The 13,525-nt window shown below is 42.2% G+C and overlaps 1 protein-coding gene across 2 annotated transcripts; it reads right to left on the minus strand.

Annotated features, from left to right (window-relative positions):
• Positions 1–6,874: 6,874 nt before the first annotated feature.
• On the minus strand, positions 6,875–11,089 carry LOC101599691 (zinc finger protein 397). 2 transcript variants are annotated; one of them, XM_045134699.1, is made up of 3 exons: positions 10,649–11,089; positions 10,287–10,410; positions 6,875–8,156 (listed from the first exon to the last, which is right to left on the minus strand). In XM_045134699.1, exons 1-3 carry the CDS (start codon positions 11,060–11,062, stop codon positions 7,111–7,113), a joined length of 1,584 nt encoding a protein of 527 aa, XP_044990634.1. In that variant the 5' UTR covers positions 11,063–11,089; the 3' UTR covers positions 6,875–7,110. The 2 variants fall into 2 exon arrangements, with proteins under 2 accessions (XP_044990634.1, XP_004666830.1); XM_004666773.2 differs by having other exon boundaries at positions 10,287–10,428.
• Between the last annotated feature and the right edge of the window lie 2,436 nt (positions 11,090–13,525).

Here is a 13,525-nt window from a genome sequence, read left to right on the forward strand (position 1 = left end):
TTAGAGGCTGTCATCAAATCTTTAAACTTCCAAACCTTTTGGGACTGGGGGAAGGGTTTAATGGTTAAAGGCACTTGCTCCACAAGCCCTGCTGACTAGAGTTTGTATCTCCTGCACCCACATAAAGTTGAAGGTAAAGTGGCAAAGGTACCTCTAATCCCAGTGCACTAACTGCAATGGCAAATGGAGTCAGGAAGATCCTGAAATTTGTGGCCAGTTAATCTAGCATTCACAGTGGCAAACAAGAGAGGCCCTGACTCAAACAGGATGGAGAGAACAAACATCTCAAGATTGCCCTCTGACCTCCACGTGTATGTCCTGGCATAGGCATGCCCATACAGACATCATGCACACATATCCACATACACAAAATTTCTAATCCTGAGTTTGCTGCATGTTGGGGATATCAGAAAAGGGCAGAGGCCACTGATAAAGTGCCTAAATTGCACATTTTTTTTCATTCATTTAAGGTAGTTATTAGGGTTCTCTAGAGGAACAGAACCGATAGAATGAGTTTTATTAAAAGGGAATTTATTGGATTAGTTTATGACAGTCCAACAACAGCAGATTGCAGGCCTGAGAGTCAAGGAACCTGGTAGCTGCTCAGTCCATGAGGCTGGATGCCTCAGTAGTCACAATCCGGCACTGAAGGCCTGGATTCTGCTCTTCAATCCACATATATTATTGCTACTCTCATTTTTCCCACCCTTTGTGAGTGAGGACACCATACTTCACTTAAAAACATTTTTACAATCTTTTATTTATGACATCTACTAAGCCATGAATTCATAGGGAACAGGCTCCAGCACCTCAGGCTGTCTTCCATTCCTACAGAATGTGCTTCTCTGGGTGGAGCAGGCTGATGTTTCAGTTGCACCCAGGTTCCTTCCTTGTCTTCCTTCTGATCCATTTCAAGAAGCTATCTTATCTCTTAATGCTTAATGTGCTTGATATACACATTAATTCTCTTGGCAGGAATCTTGCCCGTAACTTGGTTGTTTACAATTTCAATGGCATGGTGCCTAACATTGTAGATTCTTCCAGTCTTCCTATGGCAACATTTATGTTACATTCCTTTTTGAATAGTACCCATTCCTTTGATGTAGATTCACATATATGTGGCCAAAGGAACAACTCCATGTTTTCTTTTATATTTTTGGTTTTATTTGATGTAGGATCAGTCTCATTCTAGCCTATGCTGGCCTGGAATTCACTATGTAGTCCCAGGTGGGCCTCAAATTTACAATGATCCTCCTACCTCAGCCTCCCAAGTGCTGGGATTAAAAGCATGCACCACCATGCCCAGCAACTCCCATGATTTCTAAAAGGCCTAGAGAATATGGATTGTGTGTCTCTCCTGTTGATGTTTGTCATTTTGGCAAATAATTGGAAGATGGAAATTCTGGCCAAAAGGCTACTCTCACTTTTGGTTAGAGAAGCTTTTCTTTCCAGATAGTAATGACCACTGGGGTGACTCAAGTCACCATCACACTGAAAAAAAGTAACATTGAGGGCTGGAGAGATGGCTTAGCGGTTAAGCGCTTGCCTGTGAAGCCTAAGGACCCCGGTTCGAGGCTCGGTTCCCCAGGTCCCACGTTAGCCAGATGCACAAGGGGGCGCACGCATCTGGAGTTCGTTTGCAGAGGCTGGAAGCCCTGGCGCGCCCATTCTCTCTCTCTCTCTATCTGTCTTTCTCCCTGTGTCTGTCGCTCTCAAATAAATAAATAAAAAATTTAAAAAAAAAAAAAAGTAACATTGGAGTGTTCAGCACTGAGACATGAATCATACCCTCTGAAGCTCAGGGTGCATTGCAGAGAAGGTGGAGGAAAGAATGTAACAGCCAAAAGGTAGGACTGCTTATAATGCAGTCTTCAAGACAAAATGGCCTTGATAGGACCTCACAGTGCTCCACACTACCTATATAAGAGGAAAGATGACATCAATATAGAAGAGAGATTAATTGGAAAAAAGGGATTCAATGGTGGATTTGAGGGGGAGAATGGAGGTAGGGAAGGGAATTATCGTGGTTTATTGTCTAAGCTTACAGAAGCTGTGACTAAAAGTTAAAAAAAAATGATAATTGAAAAAAATTTAAGGGGCTGGAGAGATGGCTTACTGGTTAAGACGCTTGCTGACAAAGCCAAAGGATCAGATTTGATTCTCCAGAACCCATATAAAGCCAGATGCACAAGTTGGTGTATGTGTCTGGAGTTTGCAGTGGCTGGAAGCCCTGGTGTGCCCATTCTCTATCTCATTCTATCTGCCAACCCTCTCTCAAATAATTATTTTTAAAAATTAAAGAAAAAATTGAAGCCAGGCATGTTGGCACTCACCTTCAATCTCAGCACTTGGGAGGACACCGTGAGACTACATAGTGAGTTCCAGGTCAGCCTGAGCTACAGTGAGACCCTTCCTTGAAAGAAAACAAAAATTATTCACCATTTCCATAAATATACACAATAAGCCATGATCATAATTCCCTCTCTCCATCCTTCCTTTCTCACCTCCATTGAATACCTTTCCAACTAGCTTGGAGATTTAAAAACTTTTTTTGTTTATCTTATTTTAGAATGACAAAGAAAAAGGCAGAAAGAGAGAGAGAAAATGGGCACGCCAGGGCCTCCAGCCTTTGCAAACGAACTCCTGATGCATGTGCTACCTTGTGCATCTGGCTTACATGGATCCTTGGGAATCCAGCCTTGAACTGGGGTCTTTAGGCTTCACAGGCAAGCACTTAGCCACTAAGCCATCTGTCCAGCCCTCCCCTTTTTTTTTCAAGGTAAGGTTTCACTCTAGCCCAGGCTGACTTGGGACTCTGTAGCTCCAGGCTGGCCTCAAACTGACATCCTCCTATCTCTGCCTCCCCAGTGCTGGGACTAAAGGTGTACACCACCATACCTGGCTGAGATTTTTAATATTATGCAAGATGGCTAGGCTTGTCCTTGTCAGTACATCACTGCTGAGATCGAACAGACCTGAGAGGAATATTATGGAAAGCAAATGCTTATTTTCTCAACTGTTCTAGCAGCTTCTGTTTACTTTCTTTGTGTTTGCGTGCATGCTAAGGATCAAACCCAGGGTCTGGCGTGGTCTTAACACTGAGCTTCATACCCAGCCCCTTAAACATTTCTAAGAATTGTGTGTAGTGGAGGTCAGGGAACAACTTTTGGGTCATCACCTACCTTGTGTGAGACAGTTTTTTGTTGTTCAGGATTCTTGCTCTGTTATTCTTTTACTGTGCTGTGAGCTTCTGAGTTTCCTAGAAATTCTCTCTCTGCCTCCCATCTAAGCATCAGTGTTAACATGCTGGGATTATAGAAGTCCACCAAAGCTTCTGGCCCTTTAACATTGGGCCTGAGAATCTAACAGTGGCACTGTAGCTTGAATGATGGTGCCTTAGCCACTAAGCCACCTCCCAGCCCCTAATTTTACTAGATTATTAGGTTTTGGTAATGGGGAGAATGGATAAAGGTCTTGCTGTGCAAGTGTGAGGACTCAACTTTCAAGGCAGCCCCACTGTAATTCTATATCAATCAGGAGGTGGGGACAAGGGACCCAGGGACAAACTGGCTAGCTAATCAGTGAGTTCTGGGATCATCTGACGCCTTGTCTCAATAAATAAAGCAGAACAATTGAAAAAGCCACTGAACAATAATTTGTGGTCTCCACATGCATGCACAAAGATTAGTTTGGGTTGGGGAAATAGCTCAGTGGTTAAAGGAACTTTCTTGCAAAGCCTGACAGCCTGGGCTTGATTTCACAGTACCCACGTCAAGCCAGATGCACAAAGCAGTGCATGGATGTGGAGTACATCTACAGCAGCAAGAGTCACTGGTGCACAAATAAAAATATTGCTGGGCGTGGTGGTGCACGCCTTTAATCTCAGCACTCTGAAAGGCAGAGGTGGGAGGATCGTCATGGGTTCAAGGCCACCCTGAGACTACATAGTGAATTCCAGGTCAGCCTAAGCTAGCGTGCCACCCTACCTTTAAAAACAAAAAACCAAAACAAACAAACAAAAAAAAAACCCGAGAAAAATAAAAATATTTTAAAAATTAGCATGTAGAAACTTGAAATTGACAAAAAACTCATTTCCTGTAACTTCATCACCTAGATGTAATCAGTGTAGTACCTTGATGTGCCGTTTCCATTTTTTAATGCATAATACTATTTACAGAAGAATTATATATTATGTAGTTTTCATGCATCATGAATATTTGTTTAATCACATTTTAACAGCTCTTAAGGCTGATGGTTTCTCAAAGTCAAAGGCAGTGCTTTAGGCTTTTGGTACTGATTTGTCGGACACTATTTATATCTCAGCAGCAATAGGAGTCCCAATTTTCTAAGAAAAACAAGTACCACTTCAGCTTTAATGTACCTGTGAAATCAGACTACATGCATTGTCTGTTAGCACTTTCTTTTGTGATTTGTGTAGCCATTTTTTTGTTTGTTTTTGAGGTAGTCTCAAACTCATGGCAATCCTCCCATCTCTGCCTCCTGATGCTGGGATTAAAGACATGCACCACCATGCCCAGCTATTTTATTTTTGTTTATATGTCAGAGAAAGAGGGAGAATGGATGTGCCAGGGCCTCCAGCCACTGCAGACAAACTGCAGATGTGTGCGCCCTCTTGTGCATCTGGCTAATTTTGGTCCTGGGAAATCAAACCTGGATCCTTTGGCTTTGCAGGCAAACACCTTATCTGCTGAGCCCTCCAGCCCCTTAGCTTTTCTTTTCCTTTCTTTTTGGCTTTTCGAGGTAGGGTCTCATTCTAGCCCAGCTGACCTGGAATTCAATCTGTATTAGGGTGGCCTCGGATTCACAGTGATCCTCCTACCTCTACTTCCAGAGTGCTGCGATTAAAGGTGCACACCACCACACCTGGCTCCCTTAGCTGTTTTTATTAGGACTACCAAGTGGCTCCAAAGTAGGACTCTGAAACTAAACTCTGTCCTTTTACCTAAGGGTTTTAGCCTTCATTTCCTCAAACACAAGGTATGATTTGTACTGAAAACTAATGACTTTTCCTTCTGACTTACATAAGCACTCTCCAAGAGTAGTTCCCTTTTGCAATGATGAATTTCTACTTATCTACCCTTTCTAGTTTGTGCCAACCTTTCTCCATGGGAGAGGAAAATGAGTGGTCTTAATATTGTTATGTTTTACCATCTTTTCCAAATGATGCCACTTTTTTTTTTTTTTTTTTCGAGGTAGGGTCTCACTCTGGCTCAGGCTGACCTGGAATTCACTATGTAATCTCAGGGTGGCCTCGAACTCTCGGCGATCCTCCTACCTCTGCCTCCCGAGTGCTGGGATTAAAGGCGTGCGCCACCACGCCCGGCGATGCCACCCTTTTTAAATATGCTTTCATCAAACACTGGGCATCTAGTTCTCTGGCTGGTCATATTGGTAAGCACATACCCATTATTAATGTCCATTAGGAGCATTACTTTTTATTCTCGTGCAAGATTTTTCTATGCACAAGATTCCAGAATACCATATAAATTTGGTTTGGGCAAAGTACATTATTCCTCTCAACTTTTGGGGTGACTTTTTTTTAAATTTCTGTGACAGGGTCCCACTATGTAGTCCAAGTTTTTCAAGGTAGAGTCTTGGTAGCCCAGGCTGACCTGGAACTCACTATGTAGTCTCAGGGTGGCCTCAAAGTCATGATCCTACCTCTGCCTCCAGAAAGCTGGGATTAAAGGTGTGTGCCATCACACCCGGCTGGTCTCTAACTTTTGATCCTCTAGGCTCAGCTTCCAGAATGTTAGGATTTGCTGCTTATGCTACCATTCTGTACAAAAGTACACAGCTTTCTTATGCTAATTAACTTTCCACCTGGTTGTACCTCCAGCCCCAAGGAGACTCTTCATGCTGGGTTCTACAGAAGAGGGGAGGTCCTGACTACGATAGCAATTTCCTGTTATTTCCCTTTAGCATCTCCTTTAAACAAGATTTGCAACAGGTACCAATATTGGTGACTTAAAAGTGAACACCTGTGAGATGTCTGGAGACAAGTCACAGACTCAACTACTGACCTTTTTTTAAGCTCAGAGGCATGTACTTGGAATTGTGGGCTGACAGCCTTAGAAACAATGGCATGGAACAGGGAGATGGCTCAGTGAATGGGGCTTGCTGTATGAGAACAAGGTCAGTGTTCAATCACTAGCTCCCAAGTAAAAGCACTTGCTATGGCAGCATATGACCCAGCAGCTCCAACACTGTCTAAAGAACCAAAAGAAGTCCTATCTGGGCAATTTTCTTCTATTCCTACTACTTCCCCTGTGCAAGTTTTATGGCCTAGGTACACTGATTAGACAAAGCTCCTCACTGTGTTGTGACCAAGGGCCTCTTGGCTCATGTGCACTGAATATTGCTATACCATGCTTATATACATGCCACTTCAAAAGCAACTCAAGAAATGTTCTCTCCACTGGGAAAACTGCTTCTTACCTATCTTCCTCCGTAACACCCTATTCAAATTCTTGGACAAGAAAATAGGAGAAATGCTTTAAGATGCACGCTTGAGGTCATACAGCACTGCCCATTGTCAAGTGTCACAGCTTGACTGGCAACTGTCATTTGTAAAAAGTATGCCTTATTTTCCACTGCATCCCTAGTCTCTGGCACACCAAAGTAACTTGAATAAACTAATTTATGTTTTTTCTTCTAATGCTTATGTAATTGTGGTTTGCTTTAGGTGTAACTAATTATAGATGCATCTGTTTCCACCTGGTTGCTGTCAGGAAAAGTTTTTGAGTTCTTGAAACAAGTCTCTCATGCAATCCATACTATCTCCTGAGCCTAGCACATGGACCAGATGCAGTGACAGAGCCCTGTGCCCTTTTCATGACATACTCTTAGAAAATGGGGCTTCAATGTTACATTCTTTTATTTCCTGAGTATTCCTAATGTGAAGAGCAACATTTCGTTTTGATGAGCCACATGGAGTTTCAAGAACTTGCATGAGTATCAGAATTACTGCACGAAGCATGTGAGACTGATTCAAGACTTGGCACTTTACAGCCTTTATGGAATCTTGCTCCAAAATTTGTCCTTTAATAAAGTCTGACTAAAGTATTCATAACCCAACATAGTCCTAAGTTACTTTACAGTGTGGACTCTCTGATGGCGCATAAGGACTGATCTGTGTCTGAAAGCCTTCCCGCATTCATTACATATGTAAGTTTCTTCCCCAGAGTGGATCCTCTGATGCTGAGCAAGAGCTGAGCTCCTTTTGAAGGTTTTGCCACATATGTTACACTGGTATGGTTCCTCTCCACTGTGAATTCTTTGATGTCTGATGAGGTTTGAGCTCAGACTGAAGGCTTTTCCACACTCATTACATTCATAGGGCTTCTCTCCACTATGTATCCTCTGATGGGTGATCAGCTCTGAGCTCTGCCTGAATGCTTTCCCACATTCATTACATTCATAGGGTCTCTCACCTGTATGAATTCGCTGGTGCCTAATAAGCTTTGAACTCTGGCTAAAGGTTTTCCCACATTCATTACATTCATAGGGTTTCTCACCAGTGTGAATTCTTTGATGTATAATGAGATAAGAACTTTGACTGAATTCTTTGCCACACTCATTACATTTACAGGCTTTCTCACCTGTGTGAATTTTTCGATGTCTAATGAGGGCTGAGCTCTGATTGAAGGCTTTTCCACATTCACTACATTCATATGCTTTTTCACCACTATGAATTCTCTGATGAATAATAAGATAAGACCTCAAACTAAAGGCTTTCCCACATTGGTGACATTTGTAGGGCTTTTCTCCAGTATGGATTCTCTGATGTTGGGTTAAAGAGGAATGCTGTTTGAAGCTGTGCCCACACACATCACATCTATAAGGTCTCTCTTCTACAGGAATTTTCTGGTGTGTTATGGAGTTTGTACTTAGAATCAAGCATCTTTTAGCCTCATCACAATAGTCTGTCTTTCCTAAAGATTTCTGTGTGAAGATGACTTGGCTTAAGCTGCCCCTGTGGACAGATCTTGATTTCTCTCCTGTAGGACTTCCTTGCTGACACTCTAAATTGTTTTCATGTCTACTAACTCCTACAAATGAAGGTTTCTGAGACAGTGCTTGTGACTTTTCTTCTAAGATGTCCTCCTTTGCTGCAGTTTCACTGTTATTGTGATCTGAAATAGTAAAGGCAAACAAACAAAAAATCATCAACAGCAAAACCCAAGGATCTTAACCTTCCTCCAGTCACTCTCAATACTCTTTCTTTACTTTTCCTTTTTTCTGAGCCAGGGTCATTCAATGTCCATCAGGCTGGTCTGGTACTCCAGGACTCAAGGGATCCTCCTGCCTCAGCCTCTCAAGTAGCTGGGATTATAGGTCATCACTACTGTGGCTGTGTCTATGTAAGAGAATACAGAAGGGTCCAGCTACAAATGTCATTGACCCCTTATATCTTTTCAACTGGTTAAACTAGGTGTTTCGTTTTTCCAATGCTAAAGCCTACCTCTACGTTTTAATTTTCGTCTTTGAGATCAAGTGGCCAATTGCCCACAACTTCTATTTTTTTTGACTTTGTATAGACAACCTCCATACATAAAACAACATTCCATGATTATAATCCCATCCCAAGTCCCCCCTACACAGAATCCCTTCTTTTCAAGAAATTTCTCTTCTATTTTGATGTCTTTTCCTCCTATTATGCAGGCCTTTTCTATTTTCAACCTCTTTCTACACTGACAGCTGTTCATAGCCTCCCCTTTAAAACGTCAAGCTCCTGCCTATGTGTTAAGCAACCCCAATTCCATTCACAGCAAATTGTTTTGTAAGGGTTGGACTATTTTCATCCCTATTCTATAGTATGGTTTCTATTACTCTATATTTCAACCCTACTAAGAGCAATCTGAAGGTCACCAATTTTACAACTAGATAATCTAATGGGTACTTTATGGGACTTACTTAGTTGGCCTCTTCGTAGCAGGAGACCAAGGACATTAACCCCCGCCCCTCCACATACACACCTTTTTTGAGTTAGGAGTTTGCTATAGCCCAGCCTGGTCTTAACATACTATGCAGCTCAGGCTGACCTCAAGCTGTGGCAAATCTCCAGCATCCCAAGTACTACCTGTGTGAGCTACCACACAGAGCCTTCCTTCTACAAAAATTCCTTTCAGATATATTGGACTGATTTTAGTTTCTAGGGCTAGAATTCAAATATGTTCGTCCAGATTCTATTTTGGGATCTCATGCATCCTCATGCTACAAACTCTATCCCAGGATTCAATAACTACTTATATTTAAGCTCATGTCTTCCTAGGTTCTCAAGTGACATACTCATTTCTAACTGCTATATGGGTATTTTGCTAGTATTTCACAACCATCAAAATTTTCCAAACAAAACACCTGAGACCTATGTTTTCCATGGTTTTCCTTTTACATGAATAGCCCCACTATTAACCAATTTGTTTAAGACTAGAACTCAATTATCACATTATGCTCCTGCTTTTAACCAGCTATTGCAATGTACTTTCAATCCTGAAGAGAAGGAATTGGCTTTAAAATTCCTCATCCTGAGCATTAGTTATTCACTGTGGCCATTTGGATCTTAAGTCTCTAATAGGTTTGCCTTTGTCCAATTCATTCTCCAACTCTGCATTTGAGTTCTAAACCACAACTCCAGCAATGCCATTCCCTTCCAAAGCCATTCAACTTACACCCCTTTGCACTTGGTAAACCATATGATGGAATCAGCATGACATGAGGCTTACAATGAGTTTAGTTTCTGTATCATTCTTCTTAACAGTTCTCAAGCTGAATTACCTAGTTTCCAGAACAAGTAGTATTCTTTGACTTTCAGGATTTTGCAGCATTTGCTTGAGCCACTCCCTCCACCCATAAACCTGGTTTTCATCTACATGTAGAAGTAGTCTTAGCTTACATGTCTCTTCCTCCAGGAAGTATGCTTTCAATCTTTGAAATTGAGTTTGATGACATTTTATGAGCTTCATAGCACCTAGGTTGTATCTTCCTTTCTGTATGTTAACCACTTATGTAGGCCTGAAAGTTCTTTGACAATGGAAACCTACTACTTACCACTGTATTAGACATTTCAGTACTCTAAAGCGATTAGGTACATGAGTGTCAGGGGAAATGGTACAAGAAAAGATGAGTGCTGCTGAAGTGAGCACTTCTGGCTTGGATTCATAAGTGATGTTCACATGAGATGCTTGGACATGAAGAATTCATTCTGCATTCTCAACATCAGATGTCAACCTATATAACTTTGTAGATAGATTTCTATAATTTACCATTTTTAGGGAAAATACAAGGTTTCCAGGATTTCAACTGTGTCTTCGGAGGTAGGAGCTGGAAGCCTGACAGTTCTTGGGATGCTCTATGACAGGCCAGGTCCTTCCATGGTATTGTTGGTCCCTGTGGACCAGATAGAACCTGAAATCAGTGAACTCTGATTAGTAAAAATCTCAAACAGGTCAGTGAACCCACTGCCACAGATGAAGGATAGAGAAGAAGTATAGGAAAAAGCCCATATAAAGGGGGAGAAAGTTATGGTCACATAATCATATCAAGGTTATGGTTGAGGAAAGACAATATTCTAGCCCATTAGAAGACTATATGCACTGAATTGCCAATCTTTTTCCTATGTTCCCACCTGTTGCCCTGGATCATCAAACTCTCTCTCCAAATCCTCCAACAGGGTCACAGCTTCCTCCCCACTTCTTGGATGATGTTGCTGAACCCAGATCTGTAGCTCCTCAGGCAGAATGCTCAGGAACTGCTCCAGCACCAGCAGCTCCAGGATTTGCTCCTTTGTGTGCAATTCTGGCATTAGCCACTGATAACAAAGCTCCTGGAGTCGACCCAGAGCCTCTCGGGGCCCAGGGGTCTCATGGTAGCAAAACTTCCTGAATTGCTGACGAAACAATTCTTGGCAAGATTGGTTACTCCCATTCTGTTTAAACTTCTGACCCCAGGAAAAGCTATCTCCTATTTTTAATAGTATTAACTCTTCTTCCTGATGAGTCTGAGGTTTCAGAGTTGAAATTGCTCTGCATTCCACAGCCATTCTGGGCTGAAACAGCTTAAAAAAAAAAACAAAAAAAAAACTAAACTAAAAAAAACCAGTATAACTGAGTTTGTGCTTGAGAAAGAGTTTCATGGAGTAATGTCTTCTTTCCTAAGGGATATAAAAGTATTATTATCCTACAGCAGAGGAAAAAAATTTCTAAAACATTACTCTAGTGTACAGTGAAAGCAAACAGGTTTAAGACTAAATGACAAACTAAAAATTATTCACCTCATTTAGTGTCTCTTATTGGAATTCCTACCATGTTAGAAAATATTTTAGAAGTAAAAAAACTGCAATATTAACATAAATTACATATAGCATTAGCTCTTATTAAATTATATTTCAATTCCAATTAAATGTCTTTAACATGTATGGAGGACAAGGACCTTGTCTAGTGCTGGGGAACCCAGAGCTTTCCTTAGGACTTTTGCTTGCCCCTGAGCTGCATCTTTAGTTGTAACAGTTGTCCAGTGCTAGGTATTGAACCCAAAACCTTAGGTATGCCAGGCAAGGCACCACTCCAGGACTTTTTAATAAAGTAACTCAGCCTGCAAGGGCAATAATATCTAGGCAGACTTTAGTAACACTTTTTAAAGTTTTACTTTTAGTCACTAAGGTAACATTAAAAAAAATCATAAACAAGCATTTATTTAAATAAAACATTATGGAATGTTTGACATTTGGTCACATTTAGTGTTCACTGAGTTTCTTCAACAAATACGAAGGCACTTATCTCGAGGCTTTGTCCCAAGCTAGCATTAAAAGGATTTCGTTCATGAATGAATTTACTAAGAAATTAAGCAAGTAACTGTAAAATGCAGACCATGTTTAAAAAAATGCTATTATAGACTCAACAGGCCAACCTCAACTTTGAATACACTTACTTAAGAGTATTCCGGGGGCTGGAGGGATGGCTTGGTGGTTAAGCGCAGCCTGAGTCTCGCAGTTTGAGGCTTGATTCCCCAGGACCCACGTTAGCCAGACGCACAAGGGGGGCCGCCCATTTTCTCTCTCCCTCTGTTGCTCTCAAATAAAAATAACCAACAAATTAAAAAAGAGTATTCCGGGAGTAATCACACCCCTACACACGCACAAGTTAACAAAATACGGTCACAGTTACGTCACAACTACGCAATGAATCTGGTAATGCAGAACTGGCTTGACTTGGACAGCTACTATCTCCACAGACCGTCTGCCCTTCAGTTTGGTCAGGTGCTGAGTAAAGCCCGTGGGATTATGGGAATTCGATTCGGTACCGGCTCTGGCCCCGAGCAGGCCGGGCCGCACTTACCCTGGTTTTGTATTCCAGGTGAGACCAGGCTTCCGAGTCGCGGGCAGGCACCAGGCGCTCGATCCGCACCGACCAACGGCCGGACCGCAGGCCGAGCGAAGAGCCTTCAGAGCATCAGCAGCTGATGCCCAAGGCCGCCGAACCCAGGGGCTGGCCACAAAGACCGGAAGTGTGTTCCGTTAACTTCCGCCCACGCGCACGCAGGCGCCTTCGCCCCGCCCCTCTCCCCCAGGTAGCCAATCAGTGCCGGGAGCTCTGTTTTCCTACCGTGCCTTGGCTACTTGGGCTGGCTGGCTGCTTGTCGGCCTCCACCTCCTTCGCTCTTGGTGTCTGGTGTCCTCCCCTCTCTTACAGTTTCCCAGAAAAGTAGGTTCTCCTGCAGCCCAGTTCTTTTCTGTGGTCTGGGAGAAAAGTAAACGCTTGGGTGAATGCGCTGAGCAAAAAGTGACAGTCACACTGTCATTCACGGGGCTCCAGGAGCCCTGGCCGAGCGCTCTCACAGAGGCCGGGCAAGCCCAGCGGCTCTTGACAGTGGCCCGACACGGCGGAGGCCCAGGCTCCCGCCTCACCAAGGCTTTCCCGGTTGCACTCCAGTTAACTGCGTGGCAGATGAAAACGATGTCTCCTCTTTTTTTTTTTTAAACTCCGTGAGCTTAAGCTCACGATGCTTCCTTGTGTTTCTTAACCATTCAACATCTTCAGAGAAATGGCTTTTCCCATTATAAAAAATTGCCCCTTTCACTTATGAGATATTTGTTAAAGATATTATTTCCTAAAAATATTTTCCCATTTATTTGGACTCAGTTATTTTTTAAAATGTTAACTTAAATGAATTAAAAATGTTACTTAGAAGGATAAAATGATACCTAGAACCAAATAGTTCTTTATGAGCTAAGACTTAAATCGCAAGTATTTGGTAACCTCATTGGCCAAAAGAGCTATTAATAGCGCAATAATTATCAAACATTGTGAAATAATAGCAATTTGTAAAAACGAGACAAATAATACGACTTTGTTACCTATTATTGGATAATATACCTCTCTAAGGACATAGAAATTACAAACAGCAGTTTCAATGCTCACACTTCCAGGGTTAGGAATCCTGGCATTGTGTAGCAGAGATTGGTGCTTTATGAGGTTACAGCTGTGGCACCTTGGCTGAGAATGGA

This window comes from Jaculus jaculus, chromosome 15 (assembly GCF_020740685.1).
Source record: "Jaculus jaculus isolate mJacJac1 chromosome 15, mJacJac1.mat.Y.cur, whole genome shotgun sequence".
Classification (NCBI taxonomy): Eukaryota; Metazoa; Chordata; class Mammalia; order Rodentia; family Dipodidae; genus Jaculus; species Jaculus jaculus.